Source organism: Ammospiza caudacuta, chromosome 9 (assembly GCF_027887145.1).
Source record: "Ammospiza caudacuta isolate bAmmCau1 chromosome 9, bAmmCau1.pri, whole genome shotgun sequence".
NCBI classification, from domain to species: Eukaryota; Metazoa; Chordata; class Aves; order Passeriformes; family Passerellidae; genus Ammospiza; species Ammospiza caudacuta.
The window spans coordinates 21,113,994-21,141,160 of NC_080601.1; the positions used below are offsets into that span (position 1 = coordinate 21,113,994).

The following is a 27,167-nucleotide window of genomic DNA, read 5'->3' on the forward strand; positions in this document are numbered from 1 at the left end:
TATTGTTCTCCAAAACTTTTCTCCTTTCTGCTACTGATTCTCTATGAAGAAATATGAATCTTCTATCTGGTTGTCTGTATGTTCTGTCCTAATGAATTCATGCTCCTGCTCTCTACTGTATTCTGATCTGTTGAGAGGCCCAGAGAAAAATGATGACTTTGTTGCAGCCTGTTACAAAATACCTGTTTACTTTCATGGTTATCAGGAATTTAGTTTTGTATTTTCTTGGGTATCAGTCAGGACAATCCAGAAAACACTTTTCCACAAACACATATGTAAAAGAGGAGTTTATAATGTAGCTATAATCTTTATTAGAAAATATTTCTGCAATGCTTGAAAACAATACTATAGTGATGCTCAATGACATTCTCAAAGTTTCATTTTCTTATATAGGGACTTGTTTTGAAAATTGGTTATACACACAATCAAAGGACCTTTTCATTCTTACTTGAAGAGTTACTATTTTGATGTCTTGAAAATTTTCCATACAGTACAGGAACTTTATAGCTTATCTATTACATTATCTTTAGTATTAAAGCAACATAATGGTGAATAGCAAATTTATGGAATGAAATTCTTCCTTTCAGAGTTTTCGTTCATATTACCTTTATGTATTTTCCAGCCTCTACTATCATGCTTTACAACACCAATCTGATCTTTTTGTATAATTTCTGCGTCATTATTTCTGTTGCTTATTAGCTTTACATTCAAGATGGCAATAGATGCTGATGGTATATAAAATTGTGAGGACTAGGTTTAAAAAGTCATTCAGAAATATGTCTCTTTCTGAAATAATTAAGTTTGTAAACTATAAAATCTTAAGGAGAGTTTGATTATACCTTAAAGGAAAAAAGAAATGTGACAAACTTGGATCCTCAGCAAAACACCATATCATACTTTAAAGGGACTGTTGTCCTTCACTTGCAAATCTGAGTGCAATTTTACATCAGATGGGATAATCAGGAACAATGACTCTCCCAAAATCATTTGGAGAACATCAGTTCTGTAAGGGCATGCGACTTGTTGCAAATAACTGACCTGGCTGAACATGATGTCACCTCACCTGTTTCTTAGTGTGCAGAGACCAGAGGTTAACACTGGAAGTCTATGTGCCAACACAAATAAACATCTGAAGGTGCCAAGACCTCAATCTGCAGGCTGCTTTAGTTACCTGGCCAAGATGAATATGACCTATCCAGATAAAGTTTTGCCTGCTGTGTACTTTGGGCATTCATATTGCCCCTTGTGCCATCTGAGCTTTGCTGTTGGCATAGGTAAACATGGAAGGGAATGAAATGCCTGGGTCTGATCTAACACACTGCAATAAGAAAAAGCCTTGGAGCTAAAAGCTGGCTAATTCTGTTTGGGGGATGTCCCACGGAAATGATCAGAGGTAATGTGGAAGGTGTGCTCCCACACAGAGCCCAGAGGCACCTGGGGAGGACTGGTACAGAGTCTGAGCAATAGTTTTTGTTTTGTTGTGGTTTTTTATGTGCAGATATAAAGGAGGCATCATATAGCTGCCTGTGGAAATCTGTAAAAGAACCACTTTAACATATGGAAAGAAATTGCTTAAATTACGTGAGAATTTTAAGGGCAGCATGCAGTGGTCTCACCAAAATGGGTGTACGAGTAGTGTATGGACAGAATTATGGAGGTGAAACTTTTAGCACCAATATAGTGGGTAAAACAGGAATATTCTAAAGCACTGCCTTTAGCATGTAAAAGTCTATGCTTATTAAGGAGGGATAAAAGCTGTCATCAACAAAAATCTTGATTGATTGGCATCTTCAAAAATGTGACATGGGCCACATGTTTGACAGTGAATTAAATGTGAAATGTCCTTTTCACAGTACCCTGTGCCTAACTGAGAGACTGTATGTATTTTTAAATACTGCTCATAGGGTCATAGGGCCTGTTTTTTGCAGTAAAAATATACAAAGGCTTGCTGCAGCTTGCTGAGTGGCCTCCTTTTGTCTCTAAGCAGAGACCTTCCTGAAGAAAAGGAAAAACAAAAACAAACAAATAAAAAAACTCCCCACAATGATATACCAAGGAAAATATTTAAAGTCTAAGGAGTGAGTACTCATGTCAGGTGCCAGAAACCAAGGGCAATGGTATGGAAAAGCCAAGAGAATTCCCCTAAAGATGTAGAGGAACAACTGCACTAAACCAGACAGAGAACAAGAGGAGGTTACACCACTCCAGAAGCCCAGTGATGAGTAAAGCACTGCCATGCCAGCGTGCAGCGGGAGCTGCCGAGGCCCGAACGGTGTCAGCGAGCAGCACCCATGCCAGGCTGCGAGGGAAAGTGCCAGCCGCTGGCACGGAGCGCCGGCCAAAGGCCTGAAAACATGCAAATATTTCATGAAAGCCCCAGCAGGAAGAGAGCTCTGGCTACCAGGCGTAATCCAGGAAAGGAATCGCTCCAGGGAAAGGGCGCGGAGGAGGCAGAGCGATGCTGCTGCCCAGCGGGGATGCGAGGGCCGCGGTGCCAAAGCCCCGCAGGGACGAGGTGGGAGCCAGGCGGGCCGGGGGCGGTGGGGACCGGGGGCAGCGGGAGCCGGGCGGGCTGGAGGCGGTTGGGCCGGGCCCCGGGCGGGCGGGCGGCGGAGCGGGGCAGCGCCGAGCCGGGCGGGGCGGGGCGAGCGCAGGGGCGGCGCAGCCGCAGCCGCGGCGGGCGGAGCGCGGAGCCTGTGCGCGGCCCGGGGCCGGCTCATTACTCAGCGGCCGAGGCCGGAGGCGGTGGTCGGTGAGCGGGGCCGGGGGCAGCCCTCGGGAGCGGCGGCGGGCGGAGGGCAGCGGGGCGGCGGTGCAGTGCCGGGGCGGGCGGGACAGCGGCCGCGCCGCGGGGCCCGGGCCGGCCCGGGCGGTTTTGTTTACGTTTCGGCGGGCGGGAAGGGAGCCGGGGCCGGCCGTGCCCTTGCCCTGGGGCGGGCGGCGGTGCGGGGCGCTCCGGCCCGGTGACCTTCCGTGCCTGCTCGGTGCCGGGGGAGCGGGAGAGGTGCGGGTGGATCATGGCGGGGACCTCTTTGTTGGTGTGGCAGGAGGGGCAGGAGGCTCGGCGCGGGGCTCCTCCTCCCGGGAGCGGGGGCACCCGGGCAGGCCGGGCTGGCCGCTCCGTGCTCGGGGAAGGAGCGTTATAGGGCGGGGTGGTGGGAATGCAGCCCTACCGTGACCTTGTTCTTAAAAATGCCTCTTAAAGCAAAAGATACAAAGATACTTCTCTGGGATAATGTAACTGCTCTAGATGCACGGGCTGGCGGTGACCGGCAATGTCTGTAATTCTTTTGCCTTTTAATTCTTAAATTTCTTTCAAAGGGGGTGAGCTGTCCCTTTGCTGTATTTCTTTTGCTTTTGATTTCTGTGTCGTTACATCCAGCTTTCCTTCCTGTTTCTTTATGCCTTTCTGCCTGGAGCAGTTCCATCAGTGAAGTTTGATCTGAGCTTCTTTATTAACCTACAAAAACAAATTCCACTTGATTATTTGTTCCACTCCCTAGCTACAATAATGGTTTTGCACATATGGTGTGGTGTTGAACAGAACTGTTGTACAGAACAGCCTTGCTGAAGGCTTTCAGGCAATCGACAAATTCTACACGCTTTGGCCTATCTGATAATACAAACACAAAGGGTGTTATGCTTGTTCGAGGATGGAAAGTATTACTTGCCCTAGGGTATGTGCATGTGCAATTGAGCAAGCCTACTCATTGCAGCTGGGTTTTACTTACAGGTGTGGAGATGGTATTGCAGTCAGGTGAGACCTCTGAGACCCTCTCAGTTCTGGAGGTGCCAACAAATGCACTTGCAGGGCAGAATAGGAACTGACGTGCGTGTCTGCGGGAATATCCGTGTGTTAGATAACTTGGAAATGGTTTAAACTGTAACATGAAATGAATCTGGGCCAAACTTATTTAAGGGTGCTGTCAAAGTGATTTCACTGACTTGAGTGTTCCTTGTATATAACGAAGGGAAGCTCTTGATTCTTCTAATTGTAGCTAATAAAAATGTTGAATTTCAGATAGTCCTCTGCTTTGATCTCAGTCTCTTGGCACAGCCATCTTCCCGTTTGCCCCACTTGATTCAAAGATGTGTAATCCAGGCTAGTTTAATGGTGGGATGCATAACATGGGATGCCAGGGCAGGGACCAGACACATTGCAGACTGCCTGCAGAGCTTGATGGTTTTCAAGGCTAGCTGGGGAAAAGTGCAATAGGAGAAGAGAAATAGAGAAGTGTCTGCTGAACCAAAACTAATTGCAGAGGATGTACTGAGTTGTACTCTGAAACAAAGCATTTTAATGTTTTCTACTGCAGAAGTTCCCAAGGTTTCTCGAGCAGTGGCTTGCATGAGCTTTCAGTGTAGTCTTGTAGGCTACCATATACTTCATGGAGACTTCTAAATCAGAAATATTAGTAAGGTGATCTAAGAGGGTTCCAGGTCCTGTAGTTTTTGGGCTGTGTGGTTTAGGCAGTTGTGTGTGGGTTTTGTATTTTTACTTTTAACCCTGCTCTTTAAGGACCAAGTCTTTTGGTGGCTTATTAGGTGTGCAGGTGTAAGCTTCTTTGCAAATGCCTTGGGTAGAATTGTTATGCAAATATTAAAGAATAAATGTTTCAAGATGGTAACAACTGAATTTATTTTCTGCCTGTTATTTACCCGAAATGGCTATTTACTATATATATATATATGTTTTGGGTTTCTTTTCATCCTTCCTCAACTGCCTAAATTATTTGAACAAAAGATGCATAGAAACTACACATTTAGCTCCTCATTTCTGAAGATTGATCCAGCATTCTGGACAAATATATATGTCCTTTTTAATAGTCTCCTGAAAAATATGGTGTGGTATTTCTTAACCTTCATTTCCCACCCTCCCAATCCCTCTCCTTGACAACAAAAGGGCTCTGTATGTATTGAGTTTTACTGTATTCGTTGTTTTCTCTATATGTTTCTCTATATATAGTGTTTGGAAATTAGACCAATCTTGTTTTGAGCCTTGCTGTTTTTTAATAAAGGTTAAATGTTTGTTGCTGTAAATGGTTCCTTTAAGAAACCCCTTAGTCCTTAATTCAAAACCTGCAGAAACAAGCTTCCGTTTATGTTATGGAAAGATGTCTTGGCATTTGAAAGCTCTTTAAAAATCCAGTTGAGCCTACTTGTGTTGCTTGCCTGCTGTGAAATTCACCACAGTTTTGCCATGGACTCTGAAATACTTTTTAAGGTATTCTTGTGTGTGAACAGATAACGATCTTGGTGTGCCAAGCTTATAATTAACAACTACACATTTCTCTTTAAATGATCTTTTCTTTTAAGTTATTAAGGATTAATTCTTGATTCTTTTTCTATTCAAATTGATTGCCTGTAAGCTTGAGACTAAAACTATTGTTGCCCGTACTGTCATTTTTATTGTTGGATAAATGCTACTTGATATGTGAACAGATGGGATGCTTATTAATCATTCTTAGCTGAATATTGCAGACTAATGGTAAAATGAGGACTGACAGAAAAATATACTTCAGCTCAATGGTCACTTGTGTTGGTAACAAAGCAAATACTGTATACGAGCTCATTTGTGTGTACACTTAAACCAAAAGGGCACACATTGATTCTGCAGTGCTACTGGACAGCTTGTTTGCTGTAATTATTGATTTTTGAGTGTTTAAGAAAAAAAAGACAAGCACACAATTCTGACAGTCTTCCATTACTGATACTATACTAAGAATTTTTTGATTTATATATATATATATACATATATATATAAAGTGTGCAGGAAAGTGTCTTAACTCAGTATTTATTCTTTGACCTGTGAACTATGGCTAAAGTGTCCCATTATTGTAGTCTATATCCATTGAAGCATTTACCTTTCTCCTTATCTGCTGAACAAATGTTGAAATGTCTCAAGTCTGGTGTTTTGATATTTGTGAAATAAGAATGATGAACAGGGACTATCCTGTTTCTCACTGGAATCTCAAAAGTAATGGAATTGCCCAGGTTTATAAAATGAAAGTGGTTCTTCAGCTGTTGGTTGCTGGCAGAAGAGGATCTGGAGTTCCTGCTGGGCAGGAGTCAGCACTGTGCCCCTGTAGCCCTGAAGGGTGATTACTGCCTGGGCTGCAAGGGGCAGGGAGGAGCTGTTCCCAGCTGTGACACTCCCCTGCAGGGCTGCTGGGGTCACACACACCCCCCTGTGGGAGAGACACACGGGGCAGTCCAGCCCTGGCTTCTGCAGGTAGGTGCGGGCTCGAGTACCTGAGAGTGCACAGAGGACTGGACCTAAGGGAGAACATCATTGCTGCATTTTACCTGCTTTAAGCAAGGGGTTAGAGAGGTGATGGAGCCACTAGCCCCTCTGAATGAATCAATGGCTGCAAGACATAAAAATGGAAGTTTCAGTAGGTTATGAGGGGAATGAATGTCTTAGTGTAGCAGTCAGCCCCTCTTATGGATCAAGGTCCCATAAGGGCCATGAAGTCTTCATCCATACAGACTTTAGACTCAACAAGGTCCAGAGCAGCCTGAGAGGATACCCATTTGAAGTTCTACTTGCTTTGTAGATAATCTACAGAGGTTGCTTCCAAGCCATATTCTAATCCTACAGTTTATGGATTTTAAATGTATTTTCCAAGTAGTTTGAGGAAGTTGGGAAAACAAAGGCATGGTGATTTAGGTAAACCTGGTTACTCAGCACTGTTACAAGTTGTGAAGGGAAGAGCCGTGAGTTGAGATGAGCATCTTAGTTCAAGTCTGATGGTGGCAATATGTATTTTTCTGCCCTGCATTGAACTTCCCAGCTGACTAGGCAAGAAGAGCTTCCAGGCTAGCATAAAGGCCAAAAAAAAGGCTTACAGTACCTGTCATGCCTGTGATCACCATAATGGACTTAGAAACCCATCTGCAAAGAAACAGCAGGCAGTCAACAGCCTGGTAGCCAGCTGAAGTTAGTCCAGGTCTTGCTCTCTGTGTTGGAGGAACAAGTTAGCAGCTTCTGGGTGGGTGATGGTTCCTTGTGCTTAGCTGGAGTGTGGTTATCCCAGCAAGCGGCTTCATGGAGCCAACCAGCTCTGAGTTCCAGCTGGTCACAGTAGCAATCTGTCACTGCAGACGGGCAGGACTAATAGCAGCTGGAAGAAAGGAACAGGGCCATAAATCTCTCTTCAATGCTTCTGCTGCCTTGAGAAAATGTCCTGCATCTCTTTTGTTTCTGGAAGTTCTTACATATTTGTCTCTTTAGCAAAACCAACCAGAGGTCTTAGTGAAAGTGAGGTGAGCAATACAGACAGTTACAACCCAGAGTGAGTGTTTTGTATCTTAACAAAGCAGCTGTCCTGGTATGAACCTGTAGTATTTTAATATGTGAATGCAGCTGCTCATGTGTGACTCTTGAGAGAATTGTGTAGGAAAGCTGGTGTTAAGGATGGCATGTGTTTTAGAATCCTAGATGTGTTCTTTAGTAGCTTTAACACCTAAGATGATGTTGCAGTACCATGTAAAAATACACAGTTTTGAAGATGTAATCCTAATGTTAAGTTTTCTATGGAAACAGTAAAAGTGTATGCCATGGCTGACATGCCAACCAGTATAACTCTTGGTAAATTCTGCATTGTTCATTGCTTTTTGGGTGGTGTCAAACATCCTGGTCACCTTCACTGAAAAGCAGTAGCATGATGAACTAAAAGAGGTTTATTAGAAAGGTGTGGGCTAGGTTCACTTGTTTAATTTCATGCCAAGAAGTGAATGCTCAGGAGACACACAGTAAGAGGAAGGTCCTTATGCACGGCAGTGGCTCATTTAATGAGCAGTGAAGCCTTCCAGCAGTGGGTGACTTTTATTTGCACAGTTGCAGCAGTACAAAACTCATCCTTGTTGAACAATAGGGTTTCTTTTGCCTTTTTTTTAAAAAAACATTACAAGGTTCTTTCTTGTGCTACTTAAGTGTCAAGATGGCGGAAGAAAAAAGACAGTTCAGTTTATGATAAGATTATATTGGACATAAAAAGGTTTTGTTAATACTAGCATGGCATTGTGGGAAAATCACAAAACCTTGATGTAATGAGGGATACTTTATTCTCCCCGTATTTTAGTTTATTTGAAATTCTTCTTAGTTTTCTTCAGAAGATCTCTCATCACAACTCTTTGTAGGCATATCCACCAGGGCTAGTGTACGGTGCACAGCAGTGCTTCTGAAGGCTAATATTCTTATTTAAAAAATGGAAGTTCTCAAACTCTTCCTATTTTTGGGAACTTCTGCCATATGGTAAGGCATATTTGTTTTTAATTTGGGTCAGCTGGCCTAGTTTTGTGCCCTCTCAGGATCTTGCCCACCCCCAGCCCCTTGATGAGGGCAATGTTGGAGAGCTGATGCTGCCAGCTCTGCTCAGTAAGAGCCAGAGCTCTGGTGTGTTCCCAACCCCTCTGTAGCTGCCAGGGCAGAGCACAGCACTGTGAGGCTGCTGTGGGAGAAGGAGCTGCAGCTGAGCCAGGCCCAGTAGAGGCTGTTAGCACAGAGGTGTTCCAGCACTCCTGGCTGGGCAGCCTTGGCCGCAGCGTGTCCGTCCTGGTGCTGGCTGGCATTGCCTCTGCTGGACTTGGAGGAAGCTGCTGGCAGCTTCTCACAGAAGCACCCCTGTAGCCCCCTGCCACCAACACCTGGCCATGCAAACCCCATGCCCTGGGGTACAGCATCAGGCACTACTGAAGTCTAAGAGAAATGGGACAACAGAACAGACTGTTGCTGTTAGTAGTTATTGGTGTAGTTTCCTACAAATTACCCAGAAAGTAGTTGCTTTATTTAGAAATGTGCTGCCTTCCTCCCCACCCTGCTCCCAAGAAATTGTGTAAAGTACTGTATTGTGTTACAAGAAGATCTCTGAAGGAATTCTTAGTGCTGAAGCTGTCATGTGTTCAAGTTTTCTGTTCCATTCTAAAGCTCTTATTGTAGAGGTATTTCATGCCAAATACTTTAGACAAGATTTCATAGCACATTAATCTGCTTGTATTTCACAGATAAATGCATGAATTAACAAAAGTAGCACATTCATAATTGGATTCTAAGTTTTCGTAGCTGGGATTAGAAGTTAAAATTAATGTAGTTTTAAAGCATTCAGAAAACTTTTTTCCCAGCTGTTACCCAAATCCTTCCTTCCTCTAATGTTCTATAGCTATTGTCCTCCTGATCACTGATATTTAATTACTATTTTAGGTCACTTGGTATCTGGTATCTTTTGTTTACTGTTGTTCTTGAAAACAATTAAAAAACCATTTAATTTTGTTTTTTGCTGAAACATTTAGCTTTTATATGCTTTTTTTTCCCCCCTGCAAAAAGAGGTTAAAGAACAAGCATTTCCTCCCACTCCAGGATTGCTCTCAGGGCAGGATTCTGCTTCTAAACTTGTGCAGATCTGATTGAGGCACTCTGAGTTATATTCACTGGTTTATTTTGCTGATGGTTTGCCTCTGTTGCTGTGGCAGTGGTCACTGGATGTGCAGAGAGCTACCATATGAAGGGAAGCCTTTGTGGAATGGTGGTAGTTAGCACAGCTGAAACAGTCTTGTTTCAGATTAGTAATTTATTCTTTTCCTGTCAATTTCAAGTTATACCTGGTTATGTTTTTTCATGTACCTGAGTGAGCTGAATGGGCCAGGACACATGATTGTGTGAAAAGGGATCTAGGTAAGGCAACATGGAATGGCATTCCCTAGAATGCAGTGGTTTCAGTCATGGTTTAGGCATGATTATGATTAAACATGTTTTCTGGGTCCAGCAGCAGGCACTTAGATTGCACTTCTGACAGTTAAATCAGATGCTTGAAATAGAACAGTTTGTTGAACTGTTGCTGTACTGAATTTTCACCGATTTCAAATTTTAAGAGCAGTATTTACAAAAAACCAAACCAAATTAAATTGCCAAATAGTGCCCTGCAATAAACCTGAATATTTTAAGCTTTGAAAAACATGCATACCTTGATTTTCTCCCCATTTACCATTCTTTTCTATAATCTTTTCTTTGAAAAAGGATTAAGGAATTGGAAGATCCTTGTCTTATCCTATTATTTCTGAAAAGGAGAGTTTTGCTAAGAATAGTCTTTTAATCTCTTGTCATAACAGCTTCTTTACCAAAATGTAGAGTTACACAAGTTTTCTTTTGTTGAAGCTATTGTGGTTTATGATTTCTGTGACAAAACTGACCTGGAAGACACAACATCTTGTATTATCATATATTATGATAATAGGATTTGTCATGGAACCAATCTGTAGTGGAGTTTCATATGACATTACACTGAAGAAGCTGTAGAGCTGTTCTCCTATCAGATGTAGCACAGCAGAGTTTGCAGAGTGATATTTTTTTCTGTAAATATAGCACTACTCATTCTGATCATGCTTGTTCTAGAAAAATGCTACCTAATAAATTCCTTCATGGTTAAAGTCACAGTCCAGGAGTCAATAAAAAAAGTCAAGAGGAAAGGTTGGATGAGAATCTTCATCATTAGAAATGCCAGTTTTCAGGCTGGTGAGTATTGCATACTGCAGCCTGCCTCATTTACAGCCTCCTGGCATTTGAATCTAAAACCCTCTTTAAAGGGAATGGAACATACTTTTCTAAAACAGTCTCTGCTGATGTCTAATGACTTAATAAAACAAGAATATATAAGAATATATGGACTCTGCGGTGTATTCTATTGCAAATACATAATTTCACTGTACAACCTCCTGCGATAAGCTTTGTGTCACACGTAGCCTTGTCACAAAATGCAGCCCCCTGAAAAACATTTGATACAGAATACCATATTGTAGCAGAGTGCTCTGCAGTGAACTAGATTAGAAGTCATCTGTAACTTGGTAAGAATTATTTAAGTGCTGTTTGCCACAGGTGAGGTTTTTCCAGAGAGGGTGCTCTGGTGTTCCAGAGCAGCTGTGTTGTAGGAGTTGACTGTGAGAAGTGCTGGGAAGTTTTAAGTGTTGCTGTCTTGCTGCTGATTTGGATCACCAGGACTGTGTCTATCACCAAAATCAACTTGAAAGCCTCAGATAAAGTTTGGGCAATTCTTACGCTTTGTAACTCATGGTGCAACTTTCAGGAAGTTTAAGTATTTATGGTGGTGTCTTTCTCTAGAGATAGCTTCATGTTTAGATTATGTACCTTTAAAGATATTATATTTCCGAAACCTGGCAATCTGGATAGCACTTGGTGTGTAATAATCGTAATAATCACAGATGATGAAGAAATGTCAGGCTTCATTTCCCTGTCACAAACTGGCAGACTCACCTTGCTTAGAGGGGAGAGGGAAATGGCTGAAGGAATGGTAGATAAGCAAGCACAAATTTTCACCTTTTCATGGAGCTGATAGCATGTGTTCACTTGTGCATCTTTCCTTGTCCTCAAGCTACTTTAAGTCTCTGTGTTTTGACTTCTCATTTTTCTGAATCTTAATTTTTTTTAACTTCCCACGTGATGTAGTTAGAGCTGCTGGTGGCTGTAATGTGTGTTTTACCTAATTGGCCAGCAGGCCCTAAACCAAAAGTATGGATAATTTCTTCTATGACCAGCTGCTTTAGTCACAGTTGTAAAAGAAAAATAAAACTGACTAGCTCAAAGTGCCAGAAGTGAATCAGTTACCTGACTGGTTTAGGTAATATGTGTGTGTGTAAGATAAACATACAGCCCATGTGGCATTTTTCCTGTGCTTTATGGCAGTCTCTTTAATTGTCCTGTGCCATTAACAAATAATGCCTTAGCTCTTCATGAATGGCTATTATATGCATGTTTTTAGTTTTGTTTTTTTTTTTGTAGTAAAAGGGCTGTAGTTTGTAGACTAATGGCATTATGGGACAGTGTCTTAGAGTGTAGGGAAATGTGGGTGCAAAAGGAAGAAGGTGAATTAATCCTCTCAATAGGAAATTTACTGATAAAAACCAAAAAATATCTGTTTTGAAAAGAGAATCACCGCAAAACTTACATTGCTTGTAAGTAATTTACTGTGGTGCATTTGTTACTTGGTTCTTCATTATCCTGCTTGTGCAAGGTGTGTGATGTGTTTTATCTGACTATAAAGAATTCAGTTCTCAGATGAATTGAATTTGATGTTAAACAAAGCTAATGTTTTAGTGGTACCAGAAATTATTGGCTTATTTTGGATGTTTTGCAAGAGATGTTTCATAATGTGAGAATTTGCTTTAGAAATGTGCAGTAATATTGATTTTTATATAGAGGGTACTCAGAAGCTGTGAATGCAGGTTCAGCAGTTCAGCTGACCCTTGTTCAGCAGGCAGGATGAGAAAACATTGGTATGTTGTACTTGGTTTGCATAAATGCTTGCTTTGAGCTTCTGAGGGAAATGTGCTGTGGAGGTGCTGACTCTGCCTGTGCTTCATGGGGAGCAGTGTGTGAAATCACTGCTGGACCTTCACTGGTTCTGTCCCTTCCAGCAGTGCCAGGAAATGGCTCTGGAGCAGTGTTTAACAACAGGAGCTGTTTCTTGTGCCTTTCTGCATGTTTGTATGTGATCTTACACTACCTGTTTATAGGCAGTATCAGTATTTTGCTAGTTACAGTCTTAATTTTACTGCTGCCAGTTGGAGGTGTTTCCTTACTGCTAAACAGCGTCTCAGTCATTAGTTACTTCTGACAGTGTATGGACTGTTCCAAGGTACTTGAGACATGGAAGTGGAAAAGCTCAAGTTCCAATTGCCTTATACAAAAATCCCTGTCTCCAACTTCAGGTTCCCCTAATTTCAGGTTCAGCTGTTAATATTTTGGCACTGGTGACTGCACCTGTGAGTGATTGCTATTTCAGGCTGAATTGAATGTATTTGATGTAATTTGATGCAGGGAATTCCAGCACTGGTGCAGAAGACATCATGTTGAAAATTAGCTGTTTGAGCTCATGCCTTATTTTGTTATTAACTTTTTATTGTGAGTTTTGAAACCATTTGGGGTGAGATTCCCAAAATAGCACAATCTTTAGTGGAAACATTTACTTCTGATTAGATGCTATAGTATTGATCAGAGAGATCTGACAGGGGAAGCACTGGAGAATCAAGTTCCTATCTGTATGACTGACTGTGCAGATACAATCCCTGGGGCATCCTGCTTCAGTGACACCACAGAACGTGTCTGTCCTCAGTGTCAGTGAAATTGGCTTTTTCACCAGAGGGCGAGTAACAGCCTGAAAAGGAAAAACTCAAGGGGCTGCATTTGCCAGCAGCTGCTGCTGGAAGCTCTGCTTGGGAAATAAGAATATTCCTGACAGCCAGGCAAGAGGAACAATTCCCCTCTCCTGTCCCTCCCTTCAGAGCAAACAAGGAAGCTCCCAGTGTTAGTGGTGGTTGGGGATCAGGCTGTTAACCTGTGCTCTACCCAGGTGCTGTAGCTGCTGGCACAGCCCCTTTGTGGGCTGACTGAAGTGACTGAAAAAAGCAGCAGGTCACTTGAATTAAAATGAAAAACAGAACATGCATTTTTTGCATGGATAAAAAAAGATAGATCCTTTTTTTTGCGTGTGTATTTTCTTTCTATGACTTCTAGTCTGTCTCTGAGCTGGAAGCTGGCTTTCAGTAGATATGAAATTTTATTGACTTCTTTTGCCCCCTTCTATTGTAGTTTATTAAGTACATAAATATTAGGGTGGGGAAGATTTAAAATGCAGGAAGCTTGCTAAGTGTAATTCAGATTAAAAAGAAAAAGTTGCTGATTTTTTTTTTTTTCCATGAAGAAGTTTACTCCTTTCCTGCCCCTCAAATTCTACTACAGCATTATAAAGGGTAAAAGTTCACCTGTTTTTGTAAGAGGAAAAAATAGAGGGCTGAACATGGAGTCTGTTGAAGAATTTTTGATAAATTGAGTAGCATTTATCAGTACCTCTAGTGTTTCCCTAGAGCATCCTCAGTTCATCCTCAAGGCTGGATGCTAATCTCCTGCATCATCTTCATTGCATGTGTTACAGATGGGGTTAAAAACTGCCCAGATGTTCCTCTACTAATTCAGGCTCTGCTTTGTTGTTATTTTTATTTTCATGTTCTCCTTGGTAAATTTTAAATAAATATTTCTGTTTTGAATCAGGATCTGGAAAAACTCCACAGTCACTACTAATCAGGGTGAAAACTCTGAGGACCTTGTGGCTCTTGAGGCCCTTTATGCTATTTATGTACTTATATCTGGAGCTGAGCATTGCAAGAAAGCTCCCTCTATGAAAGATAATAGGATTACTCGTCTGTTTCAAACAGAACTGGAGTCTGGGCAAAGACATCAGTTGTGAAGACTAAAATCAGATTATCATACACTGTGAACCTGTGCTGTTTAAGTAGTAGGTACCTCCTTGTTATAAAAGGGCCTCCAGGTGACTTTTGGAGTGCATAATTAAGTTCAGTCGATTGCAATTACCTTCAAATAGATTATCATCTGTTCTATGGAAACTGTAGTAGGGTGACTACTGGCCAAGAAAAGACTGCTGGAGTGCAGAAGGGGGTGGTTTATTTCCCTGTATGATCTCCCCTTCTAGTAAACTCCTCAATTACACTATCTTAATAAGTGAGGTGGCAGACACATATGAAGACAACTGTATCTAGTTTCCTAGATGACTGGAAAGTCATCATGGGATGCAGCTGGAGCATGTTGTTAGTCACTGTATGAGCCTGTAAACTGCAACATTAAATTATGGCAAAGGTTGCATTCATATTAGTGGATTTAGTCCATTGTTTATTAATTTAGGACTCTACATAGTTGTTCCCTGTTAAATTTTACTGAGGACAGTTAGATTAACAGAGAGGGTTCTATATCCCTGAGATATATCAATCTGGCAACAATGTTTGCCAAACCAATCAAGTAATTCCTTGATTTAAACAGCCCATATTACATTTTATTAAGATTCATTTGCTGTTGTGTACTCAGGAATAGTTTGCTTTATATCCAAATTTATTTGTCTATACTGAGCCTGTCATCTTTTCTGAAATTACCATCTTCAGTGGAGAAAGCCATCTGTTTATTGTTGAATACTCAACAGGTTCTGGGAAATCAAGTAATTGGCTTTGAATTCTCCTTGTATAAAAGGCTATAAAAAATGTAGCTGTCCTAAAGTGTAAAAAAAATTAAATGTGCCTTAAATTCCATGTGTTTGACCAAACTGGGGTGACACTACCTTATTCTGTTTGAACAGTAGGCAAGTCATAACACAGAAGTCTAAATGTGCCCTTGTCATGTTTATGCAGGTTTCCCCAGCCTCAGTACTTCTTTTCCTGGTGATCACTGAGATCTAGTGTTCACTTTTGCTTTACTGAATCTGTAACAAGTGAAGTTTGACTTCTTGGTGGACAAAAGATACATTAAAATGTAGTTATTTTAAGAAACGTACCTGCACTGTCCTTCCGACCCAAGCTATACAAGAATCACTCCAGTATATTTGTGGTTTTGTTTAATAGTTGCAAGCAGAGATCAGAGCTGTCGACTTTCAGTTTGTGCTGTGCCTCCTGTGCTGAGTGGTGTGAGCAGGCAGGGCTCTGTGTAATGCAGGTGTGCAGGAGCTGAGGGGAGAGGCACTGCCAGGGCACAGCAGCTGGAGGCCTCCTTAAACACATGGCAGCATTAGGAGTGGTTCAGGCAGCTGGAGGTTGTTCAGCTTAAAACCATCTGATCTGTGAAAGCCATGCAAGTCCTAGAGTCATCAGTGAGAATATTCCACTTTAGAGTAAGCTTCAGGTTTTTAGACATCTTTTGCATTTGTAATGGTTTAGTAATATCTTGCTGCAGTTTTCACCCAGCTAATGTTAACTCCTTTATCCAAATGTTCTATCTGCATTAATATTTCACAGAGCTGGAAGTATTGCAAAATACAACATTCAGTTCCGAGGGCAACATGGACAAACAAAACATTGAAACTGTAATTACTTTTGAGACTAACTGAATGAGCTATGAAGTTACCTTTAGAAACAGTTCTTCTGTTTTCTAAATTTGAGCCTTTGAAGCAAGCATATGTGAAAACTAGGCTGTGTTTGAACTATCCATTTAGCAGCTATCCAGATATCTTTAAACATGACAGCTGAAAATTAGACAAGCATTCAAAAACACATGATGCATACAAATCAGCTATGTGTGAACTGTATTTTCACAAAGAAATTAAGAGTCATTAATGCAAGAGCTTTATATACACTGTCCATTTGTTTTGCATTCAGTGCCATGTACTTGAAGACCTGTTGGATTTTTCTAGGTCAACCACAGATTCCTACAGAACATTCATTTTCATGGTGTTAGATGCCTTCTAATATCTAACACGATGAAAATGAGTTATTGACTCATCACTGATAGGTAGCTTATGTTGTTATATTATGTTGATTATATTGCTATTTAATGTATTAATACGTGTGATTATTTTATTTTTAAATTGCTTTCTTCCATTTCTGCATCTCTGACTGTCACGGTTTTCATTTTCTGTCAGTCCTACTTCAGAGCAGCTCCTGTAGTAATCTTTCACTGTAAAACAGTTGTGCCAGCACATGTAGACAGATCACTGTTAGTTGGTGTTTGTGTTGTACCTCAGACATGTCTCGTCCCTGAGACTGTTTGCTGGCTTAGCATCCAAAGTTTCTTCCAAGACTTAGCCCACTTGATCCTTGCTTGTTTAGGAGAGGATTGCTTTAGAAGTCATGATCATGAAAATCAAGTCTGATTTAATGTGAATCTTGTAATTAATGATGGTTGTTCCCATCTCTGGTTTTTCTAATTTCTTCTGTTTATTGTATTTCAAGGTACTGGGATATGAAAATATCTTGTCAGCTGTACTTCTTCACTGAAGTAGAAATAAGCTGAGTATGTATGATTTCTTGCATAAAAGGATACTCTTAGAGTAAGAGATGATGCATTATAGCATATTTCCAATTAAGGTAGAAACAAAATGTGCAAGGAGAAATGGCTTTTCTGAGAATTGGCTCCATGTCTTCTGAAGCACTGAGTAAATCTGTTTTATTCTAGGAGAGCATGCATTTAAAATGAAGAGAGAGACTGTACCTCTTGCTGTCACAGTACAGATTGACAATTTTTGATGAACACTGTGTAGGGCTGTAGAGAAGGGAATGAGAATTTAACAGCAAGTTAAATTCTCCTTCCTCACTTTGGGATATCTCTCCCGCCTTTCTTGTGTTATTAGTAAAAATAAACAACGAGTTCTTTTAAATACTGCTGTGATTATTACTTTTTCCTCATGAAAGATGTGTGACAAGACCAGTTTTCCTTTTCTGGCTTCAATTGACTGTGTGTGTTTCCATATCAGTGTCAGGTATCCCTGCTGGTTGTGACCAAGAGTATTTTAATGATTGCAATGTCTGGAAGACTTGTTCATGTTCCGTCACTCTTTTATTTATGGAATTATGCAATAATTCAGGTGGAATGGGGTCTCTGGAGAGTGTCTGGCCCAGGCCCTGCTCCCGTGCTGTACATGTGTGTATGGAGGGGATGGTAGGACTCTTAAAGCTCTCTGGATGCTGTGGAGCTTCCTGCCTTTTGATCTTCTGTCATTTCCATCTCAGATTTTTTTATCATCCATTACAGCATTTCAAACACCTGCCATCTTACTCCTGCAGTCACTAGAAGTAACTTAAATGTGAGCTTGGGATTTATTTGGGAAGTGTCTTGTGTGTCTTAAAAGGAGTTTTGCCTTATGTCAGGTTCCATACAGTTGTGAAATCTTAGTTTTTCCAATTTTATGTCTTCATAGGCCAGAAGCAAAATTTGGATGAAGTGAAGTAACCAAGTTGCCGTCATGAGCAGGAGCAAGCGTGACAACAATTTTTACAGTGTTGAAATTGGAGACTCAACTTTCACCGTATTGAAACGGTATCAGAATTTGAAACCAATAGGATCAGGAGCACAAGGGATAGTATGGTAAGGTTTCTTTAAAATTAAAATGTACCTTTAGGTTTCCTTAACATCGTTTTTTGAGTGTTGGATGTTACAGAGCCAGGAGTGTGGAGAATTACCTTTTACAGGCAAAACAGCAATGGTAACTGATGACCATTTTACCTCAGCAAGGGCTTGCTGTTGCTTTTTGACCTGTTCAACTTTGGAATTGATGCCCTTCTGTTCAAGTTCAGCCAGTTGTGCTGAGTCCTGTAAATTAATGGGGAAAAAAGAAACTGGATAAAGAAACTAATCCTAATCCTAAACCACACTGCTTGCAGTGAAACAAAAGGCAGAAATACTCTGTATAATATTTGCTGCTTGTAAATGTTTGCACTACTTGAAATGGCTTGATAGGGGTCTGTGTCGCAATCTGAGTAGTCCTTGATACCAATGAGTGAGCATTTGGGATACTGGCTGTCATATGGAAGTGCCTGATGCAGTTTGGGAAAGTATGACCCGACAATGTCATTCTTTGAATAAGAGCTCTGCTGTGTGGACTGAAAAATGTCCAGTTGATTTAAGTTGTTGACAACTAGCTGCTTGTAGGCACTGTGTCCTGTGCATTGGTATTGTCTCAAAGAGAAATGTGGGCTTAAACTTCCTGGAAGCTTTTTTGAATGTTTGAAAAGGATGTAAATATCACAGGACCTAGCCAATTTTTCAGTTTATTGTAACTCTTAAGATGTTAACCAGGTACATAAAAATACAAAAGCATAAAGGAAGAGAAAGGGGAGAGTGTAATCTCAGTTCTGTCACCTCTTTACTACCTTGATCTTGTTCTTGATCAGTGTAAAGAGAATACTTGGTATAGGTGGGTTTTTAATTCACGTTTGTATTTTAGCAGGATTAATAAAACAGTGTGAAAAGGGTAAATGTAAGTTTGAAGAAAAACCACTAGAAAGTTGTTTTTGAAATGGTAACTTCTGGCATTAAGATTGCTGGTATTAACTAGCAGCAACAAAGTAACTGAACTGAATTTTGTTTGCATGTGTGTTAGCAGACTGAGGATGTAGACAGTTGCTTGACTAGTTTGTTTAGTTGCTATGGAAATGCCAGTAAAAGCTTTAGATATTATTACTGTCCTTCTGATGGCCAATCATATGTTAATTACTGCCTGTTTTCCAAATTTGTTGCCCTTCCTAGAGCAGAGATCCCAAAGCTGACCATGTAGTTACTCTAGGACCATTCTGTAGTTGCTGCTAGTGGTGTAATTGAGGCCTTTTTAGTTAAATTGCAGCAGCTTTCCCCTGATGAGGACTGTGGTTAAATCTTGCTCATGTGTCTCTATACAGTGCAGTTCTTTGGATTGGAATTTTTGTTGTTGGTGGTCATGGTTTGTATTTGTTTCTTTTTTGTTGTTATTGTAACTGATCCTACTTGATTAGGAGGAATATTAAGTAAATGGCCTGATACTGAAATAGGCTCTAGGCTTCTATTATGTACAGGGAATGCAGAAGTTTAAGTACTAGAACAGAAGTCCTATGTTGGCCACCTTTCCTAAAATAATCCTTATCTTTGGGGCAGGTGGGGGAATTCCAGTTACAGTGGAAAATGTACATCAAAGAAAGTTACCAGTACATGTTGTTCCCATTCTTTTTCTTTAGTAGTGTCTAGAGGTTTTGTTGATGATAAATTACAAATCATTCAAGCCCACATATATACAATCCACTTCTTAAAGTAGTGAGTTGGATTTAATAGATCCTACTGTTTACTGGCAGATATTCTTCATTAGATTGGAGTACCATTCTTGAGAAGAGACAAGAAAATAATATTTTCTCTATTGAGACTTTTTTAGTAACTGATAAATATTTCCCGAGTCTGCATGGCAGTCATCTGTTATATTAGCTCTTACAGGAAAAACAAGCCATGCCTTCCTGTCATGGAAATGTGATATGTAAGGGAGTTGTCTCCAATAACAGTCTTCATCAGTTAAACATCCTCTGTCACTGAATCGTATGACAATGTTGGCATTAGTCTGTAAACAAAGTGTTGGGGTTTTTTTCAACAAGTTAAAGCCAGTGACATCTAGAGGTTAAAGCTTTCTTAGCATTTTTTTTTGTCTTGACTTTGATGCTGTCATTGTCATCTAGATATTAAGCAAATACATAATTTAAAGCATGGGACCTTTTTATAACCTACTTTTCCTGCCTTCTTCCTTTTAGTGTGAAGATTTTATGTAAAATTGATGTGCCTTTTATGTTTGAAGTGTTTTGGATCTTTTGTAGATGGTCTATTCTTGAGTGCCAGTGAGTGGCAAGAACTCAGTATCTTTGGAAGGAGAAATACTGCATTATGTTGTAGAGATTGTCATGTGTTAATGCTCTGAAGCTGGGAAATATTTTTAAGTTTTGAATCACTTAACATACAAGAGCACTTTGCTCTATCACATCCTAAAGCTGGATAACACTGAAAATTTGGGGTTTCTGCAGACATGGTACAAATTAGCTGAAAATGTTTGCAACTGCCACAGCTTAAAGGACCTTGACACTAGAGATGTAATAATGTTATTTTTAATTACAGTGCAGCTTATGATGCCATCCTGGAGCGGAATGTTGCAATCAAGAAGTTAAGTCGACCGTTTCAGAACCAAACCCATGCTAAAAGAGCCTACAGAGAGCTTGTTCTTATGAAGTGTGTTAATCACAAAAACGTGAGTGTAGTGTCCTCCTTCAGATGTTGAGGAATTAACTGGAAGGTTATCCTTTGTAAAAGTTTGGAAAGTGACTTCAGAGGAGATTTCCGTTGCATGGCTGTATCTCCATGATGAGTACAGAAGGGTCTTGCAGAAGAGCTGTTATTGACTAGTTTTAATACCTGCCCAATCTTTAAATACCCCCTTCAAACTCAGCAAGGGACTCAGTGTTACATTGCTAAAATTTACAAGCAGCTGTCAAGTAAGAGTACCATGGCTGGTAAGTGCATCCTGCTGCTAGACACGTAAGAGAAAAAAGAAATAGACTGCTTTTTTTTCTCCCCCTGGTGGATGAATGAGTTTAGAAGCTTATATTGTGACAGCAGTTGCTGTCCAGCATTTATGAAGCTGTGCAGTAGACAAGATCACAGAAATGGGAAGCAAATAGGTGATAAATTCATTGGAGTTGAACTGCAGGAGGCTGATGTTGGCCATTTTCTTCCTTCAGAGTCAGATGTGTGCAGCCTACTTTACCTTCTCTTTTAATCCCCCATCAGGAAGATAAAATTTCTCCTGGCTGCTAGGGAGGGAGAATGTCATAGGAAGCTTGCTCGGTCTTCTGGCTTTTTTGGGAAAATTTTTGTAATTTTACTCACACAGGTGGTTTATATGTGGATTCACTGAAGGATGTTCCACCTAACAGCATAATTTGTATGATGATAAACTATGGCAAGCCTGCCTGATTCCTGATGAGTAGTAGCTTGGCCTCTTTCTGTACGTCCTATCCATTCTTAATGCAAAATGTTCTAAAGCATCTGTAAGAACCTGTTTTTCTGTTTGGATGAAGTTGTTTCTTCACCTCTGTCAGTGGCAATGGGGTATCTTTTAGGGAGTCTTCATTGGTTTTAATTTTATTATTCCTCATGTACAAAAAAAATCTTACCAGGTCTTCAAACTGAAAGTAGGAAGAAGGGGGAGAGTGACTAAGCTACTTAGGTTTTAAGATTTGAATATCATCTTGTTAACACATGGAGTATCTTTAAATTATGTCATTTGTGGAGGAAAAATGCTCCTTTCAAAATCATTTGAGCTTCAGTGTATGTCAGGAGGTTCATATCAGAATAATAGTTACCAGTTTTGAAATGTTGATTCTGCAAGTTTGTTATTGCTGTGGTACAATTACCTTCCTCTCCCCCTCCCTGCAGATAATCGGCCTACTGAATGTGTTCACACCACAAAAATCCCTGGAAGAATTTCAAGATGTGTAAGTCAGATTTGAGCTAAAGCTGAGAATTTATTTTATGAAAAGATGATTAAGAGAGAGAATGCAGTAAAATGGCAGTATTATCTGATTATTCTTTTTTTTTTCTTGGTAAGCTACATAGTGATGGAGCTCATGGATGCAAATCTCTGCCAAGTGATTCAGATGGAGCTGGACCATGAACGAATGTCCTATCTTCTATATCAAATGCTGTGTGGTATCAAACATCTTCATTCAGCTGGGATTATTCATAGGGTAAGCGAACTAAAATGTATCATTTGCATTGCACCTGTTCTGTTTTTTTCTTGAGTATTTAAAAGGTAAAAGAAGTTAGAAATAGAAGCATGAAGGGTGTTTCATAGCCTGTCCCATAGGCAGGGAGAGAAAGCTGAAGGGAAATCACATTTTTTTCCAGGATAATTCTGGAATGAGCTTTTTGAATGTTTAAATGATTTGGTAACAATCTGCACACTGAAGATTTTTGCAGTGAGTTGCATTACCTCCTCTAATTCTGGATAATATTCTACTTTAGTAGTCATGGCAGGAAAGGATATCTGGAAGTGTCTCTGCCTTTATTGTTTTGGTAACCAAACCTGAAATTCCATCTTTGGAAAGAACTGCCCATTTTATTTCTTCTTTACTAACAGAGTAATGAATAACTATCTGAAATCTCCAGATAAAGACTTGTCAATGGAACTTGGATAATACCTGTGTGTCACAAATCATTCACTCAGATGGTTAACAGGCAAAACTGACTACAGCTTTTTAAATGGCATGTGTGTGTTGCAATCTAGTCAAGAAATTTTGAATTTAAGGTTCCTTGTTCAAGTGAGCATCTTGTATGTAATGGTATAGAGATTAAAAATTGCTTGAGATTGTCTGGTTATAACTTCCTGTACACTGCCACAGGAATTGCTATGTTAGGATGCCATTGGGATTGGGGTGTTGAATGGTCTGCAAGCTGGATCTGCAGTCTGACACTTCTGTTCAGTGTGCCATCTTTTCCCCAGGGAAGCAGGGATGATTATTTGAATGGAAAATACAGTTTGAACGGGAAAATGCTGCTTCCTTTTGCTCAGCTAGTTCTAGTACTCATCAGCTGCTTCATTCCAGTGAGGAGCTCAAGGAATGAAGGTGAAACCTTCCTTCTTGCATGCAATTTCACTGAACAGCTGTGTTGGAGGAGATGGGCAGGGGAGGGAGAAGCATTGCCTGCAACCAGGCAATGATGGTTGCTTGGTCTGCTTTTGGGCATTTGAGATAGGTCACTTGGGCCTTCTGCACTGTTCTGGAATGCTCAGCAAAACTAGATTGTTCCACTTACTGTTGTGGTACCATATTGCCTATGACTGAAAATATGCAGCCTGTGCTGTTCTAATGTCATGTACCTGTAGGTCTGAAATGATGGTTTGCATACAGTTTCACATTTCCTCCTCAATATTTACGTGTGCAGGTTTAATGCTGTGGATTTTCCTAGGTCTTTTTTAGTTTCAGAAAACAGTGTATTGTCTGGATATGCTAGAGTAGGTAAAGTAAGAATGTCTCTCTGTGGATCTTAGCTCAAGCTTAAGGGAGCTTCTAAAAGTGTGCTTGCCTCAGGGTGGTTTGTACTCCTCTGAAGTGGGCATTGATCCTGTAGAAGTTGTGGATTAATTTAAACATTTTTACATTTACAGAAAAGAAGTAACTACTTAGGTAGTTGGGCAAGAGTAAAGACAGCTTTGAGGTTAGAATTCCTTCCTCTGTAAATATGGGTTAAGTCTTTGAAATGCTTCCTATCATACAGGGATAAACTATCCTAAGGAAACTAAATACAATTGCTATGTAAATAGAACCATATGTATGCATGAGTGCTTTTAAAGGACATGTGCAGATGCTTTTGAAGGACATTTCACTTGCACATCTTCCGGGTAGATTTTCAGCTTACAGCTTCTTCTTAGACTTTTTTAGAAGATTGAGGATATTCAGGCACAGAGTTACCTGATAAGTTCATTGTGCCTTTTTGCATAAAGATGCAAAGTGTCACAGTTTTGTTTCTCTGTGGAGGAAGCTGGACAAAACCTTGGAGTACAAGGAAGATATCCTGCAAAGGGGCATGTGTCACACAGACCATGTGGCTGCAGTGGTAACTTTTTGTACTATAGAATTAAGTGGTTTTTTGATAGCAAGCTAGAGGCATGGAACAAGGCAGAGATCAAACACAAAGAGTTTCATTCAGTTTCATCTTGAAGTCGTAGGGGCAAACTTAGTTGCCATATCAATGGTAAAGATTTGACCATAACTTTGCACTGACTTTAACAGATGTTGGCCAATCAACATTACTCTGTTCCAAACATTTTGCAGAGATGCAGTTTCCAGCCAATATAGAAGTACACGTTCATTTATATTTCATAGTCTGAGGATGATTGATCAGCATTGCAGAGTTGTGCCTCACTGACTTTCTGAGGGACACAGAGTGGCTCGTTAGTCTCGCATGGAGGCTCTGAAACATTGAATTCTGCCCAATTTTGAGTACTTAACAAGGGGCCTAATTATGGAAGCCCTTCACAAATCTTCTGTTAGAAAGTGAAGAGCCCCCAAGAAGCCATGAATTACCCTCCAGAGATGTCCCTGTCTCCTTTGGCTAATGGGGAGACAGCCATGCAAGAATCTGTTTCTTAAGCACTGACATTTTACATTTTCAAGGTTCAGTGAGAAATTTTTTGCTATAGGTTCTGGTTATATTTATCCATCCTAATTAATTTGATCACTCCTAAATGAGCTTTTTAGTTTCTGTTTATTTAACAGAAGATATATATATATATAAGAGATGCAGGTTTTGCATCTCTGCATGAATTTTAATGTAGTGTAAGTCAATTCATCATTTTGATCCTAGGCTTCATGACAGCTACATGGTGTTCAGAAATAAGAATGGACAGCATTTGGTAAGCAAAGAGAAGATCTCTTAACATTTTGAGTGCTAATCCTGCTGCTTTGGGGAGGATGAGTGTAGTTAATACCCTGAGCATGTGCCTGGCATTCTGCAGTGAACATCCTGAAAATAATAAGTGTGTAGAAATAAAGCTGATAATACAAAGGAATGTAGCAGAATCTGAAACATGCATATTAAATGGACAGAAGGCCTTATAGAACTTAAATTGATTTGTGGTATTTGAGAATGTTTTAAGGTAAAGTTGTCGGCAGAGTCTTTGTGTGGAAATGCATGTGAATATGTATGTATGCAAGACTTTTACCTAGTCATTAAAATTCTGTTGTACTGGAATTCTTTTTGTTGTTTCCTCTCAATCTTTAATGCAGTTTTCTTAGCATTATGAGGAGATTGCTGAAAGTCATCCAAATACAAATGAAAACTACATAAATCTGGCAGAAATCAACCTTCAAGTCTTTAAGAAACAATGACAGGGCTACTTACTAAATGCTTGCTGCTCAAGTGCTGGAGTTCTCTGTCACATCTCAGGTTTTTCTCTCATTAATCTCAGTAGAGTGTGGAGAGGAATTATCTTAGTCTTATCTGTGTTGTCCTGTGTGCTGTGGATGATTTTATGATTGCAAAGTTATTCTGAAGTTACTCTATAATATTTACTCTGTGATGTTCAGGTGTGTGTAAGATCTTGCTGAGGTGATGACAGAGAAAGCCTGTGTAGTGTTTGTATAAATAAATGTTGCAAAGCCACTATTGTCAATAGGGTTCAAGTGTAGAGAATAGTTACCATGTTGCTAACCAAAACAATCTGAAGTCATGTCAGCATTTTCCACTCCAATTCAAGGATTGTGTTAATTTTTGGCAGTTTTTCAATGGTGTCTTTTTGGGTTTGGTTGCCAAACTTAATATAAAATCAAGTCATAAATTGGAAACTAAAACCATGTGGGCATGGAGATTTCTATTCAGAGAAATATATTGATTCAAAAGAGGTAATGTAACCTCAACTAGCAAATGAACCTTTTACATTCATTATACTTCTAATAATTCTTGTATCAAGATGATTATTGAATCAAGTAATTGTCATGTTACTTGTGTTCTGCACTGTAGTAATAATTATTGTTCCAGTGAGCAGTTTCTAGATCTTTCCTGAGAGCTAACACTTCTTACTAACCTCAATTTATTTCAGACATTGCTAACATATCTTGTAATGCTGGTTGTATTTTCCTTCTTTAATTGCTATATAAATCTACAAGCACAATAAAGGAATTAATTCTGTAATCTGCTGAATGCGCATAAATTGATGCAAGGGGAAAAAAGCTGCAGTTATAGCAATAACCTAGTTGTGTGCGTGGGATTTAATGTTAGCAATATTATCTTTTTAAAATGTGAACCACAGGCTACTTTGTGCTTGTCTTAGCAGTCATCTATGATGTTTCTTTTTAAAGGATTTAAAGCCCAGTAATATAGTAGTAAAGTCAGACTGCACTTTGAAGATTCTTGACTTTGGACTGGCCAGAACTGCAGGAACTAGTTTTATGATGACGCCTTATGTAGTGACTCGTTACTACAGAGCACCAGAGGTCATCCTAGGGATGGGATACAAAGAAAACGGTCAGCAAATATAGTCTTTCTTTGGCATAGCTTTATTTTTTTTTGTTTGGCACACCACATTTTACATGTTAATGTTTTTTTCAAGCTGTAAAAATTTTATAAATTAATCTTGTGACCAAAATGCAGATTCTGGATACACCAATTTGTTTATTCAACTCAACCCATTAGAAAATGTTTGCATTTAATAGGAGAAGAAATTGAGGGCCTTGTTTGTTTAAAATTTTAAATAACTTCCTTGGTAGATTATATGACGTCCAGGAAGAACTGGAAGTATATTTTCTTAATATGTGGTATGTACTTTGATATACCTTCATCTGACTTTATTCCTGGTGAAGAAGAAATTGTAATTCTTCAGTAGATATGTGTACTAAATTCGTTGCTAAATAACTGGATTGGGTACCTTTCAGGAGGTAGGGAGCATAAAAGGGGATAGGGAGCATAAAGTCTACTGAGGAACAAACAAGTTAAGATTACCTACTATGTTGCTGAAGTTATGTTAATGTTGCTGAAGTAAATCTCAATAATATACTTGAGACAAGCGTGCAGACAATGCTGTCAAGATGACAGTACATGCATCATAGATTCTTGAGGTCCATGACAAATTCCAGGGGAATTTTACTTTGCATACACTTCCTCCTGACCATACTCACTCTGTGACCAGTTTGCCTCTCAGTATCTTCTTCAGGAAAATAAAAAAAGATCTGTCATTTGAGAGAAACACATCATCAAATACATTGCACCTGCAAGGAAACAGCTCTGGTACCCATTAGGAGAGCCAAGTGTGCTGTCATTGGAGAGGCCTGGTTCTGCTGCCATTTCACTGCTGTGCTCTCCCTGTGCTCAGGCAGCTCCC

At 40.0% G+C, this 27,167-nt stretch overlaps 1 protein-coding gene across 2 annotated transcripts in view; it reads left to right on the plus strand.

Moving 5' to 3' along the window:
• The first annotated feature begins 2,707 nt into the window (after nucleotides 1–2,707).
• The window catches only part of MAPK8 (mitogen-activated protein kinase 8), a 32,893-nt gene continuing 8,433 nt past the window's right edge, over nucleotides 2,708–27,167 (plus strand). For both annotated transcript variants that reach the window (XM_058810911.1, XM_058810909.1), the window contains exons 1-6: nucleotides 2,708–2,752; nucleotides 17,703–17,869; nucleotides 20,408–20,537; nucleotides 21,725–21,783; nucleotides 21,897–22,035; nucleotides 26,149–26,314. In XM_058810911.1, the coding sequence (XP_058666894.1) occupies nucleotides 17,748–17,869; nucleotides 20,408–20,537; nucleotides 21,725–21,783; nucleotides 21,897–22,035; nucleotides 26,149–26,314 (616 nt within the window). In that variant the 5' untranslated portion in view covers nucleotides 2,708–2,752; nucleotides 17,703–17,747. The remainder of the gene's footprint in view (nucleotides 2,753–17,702; nucleotides 17,870–20,407; nucleotides 20,538–21,724; nucleotides 21,784–21,896; nucleotides 22,036–26,148; nucleotides 26,315–27,167) is intronic.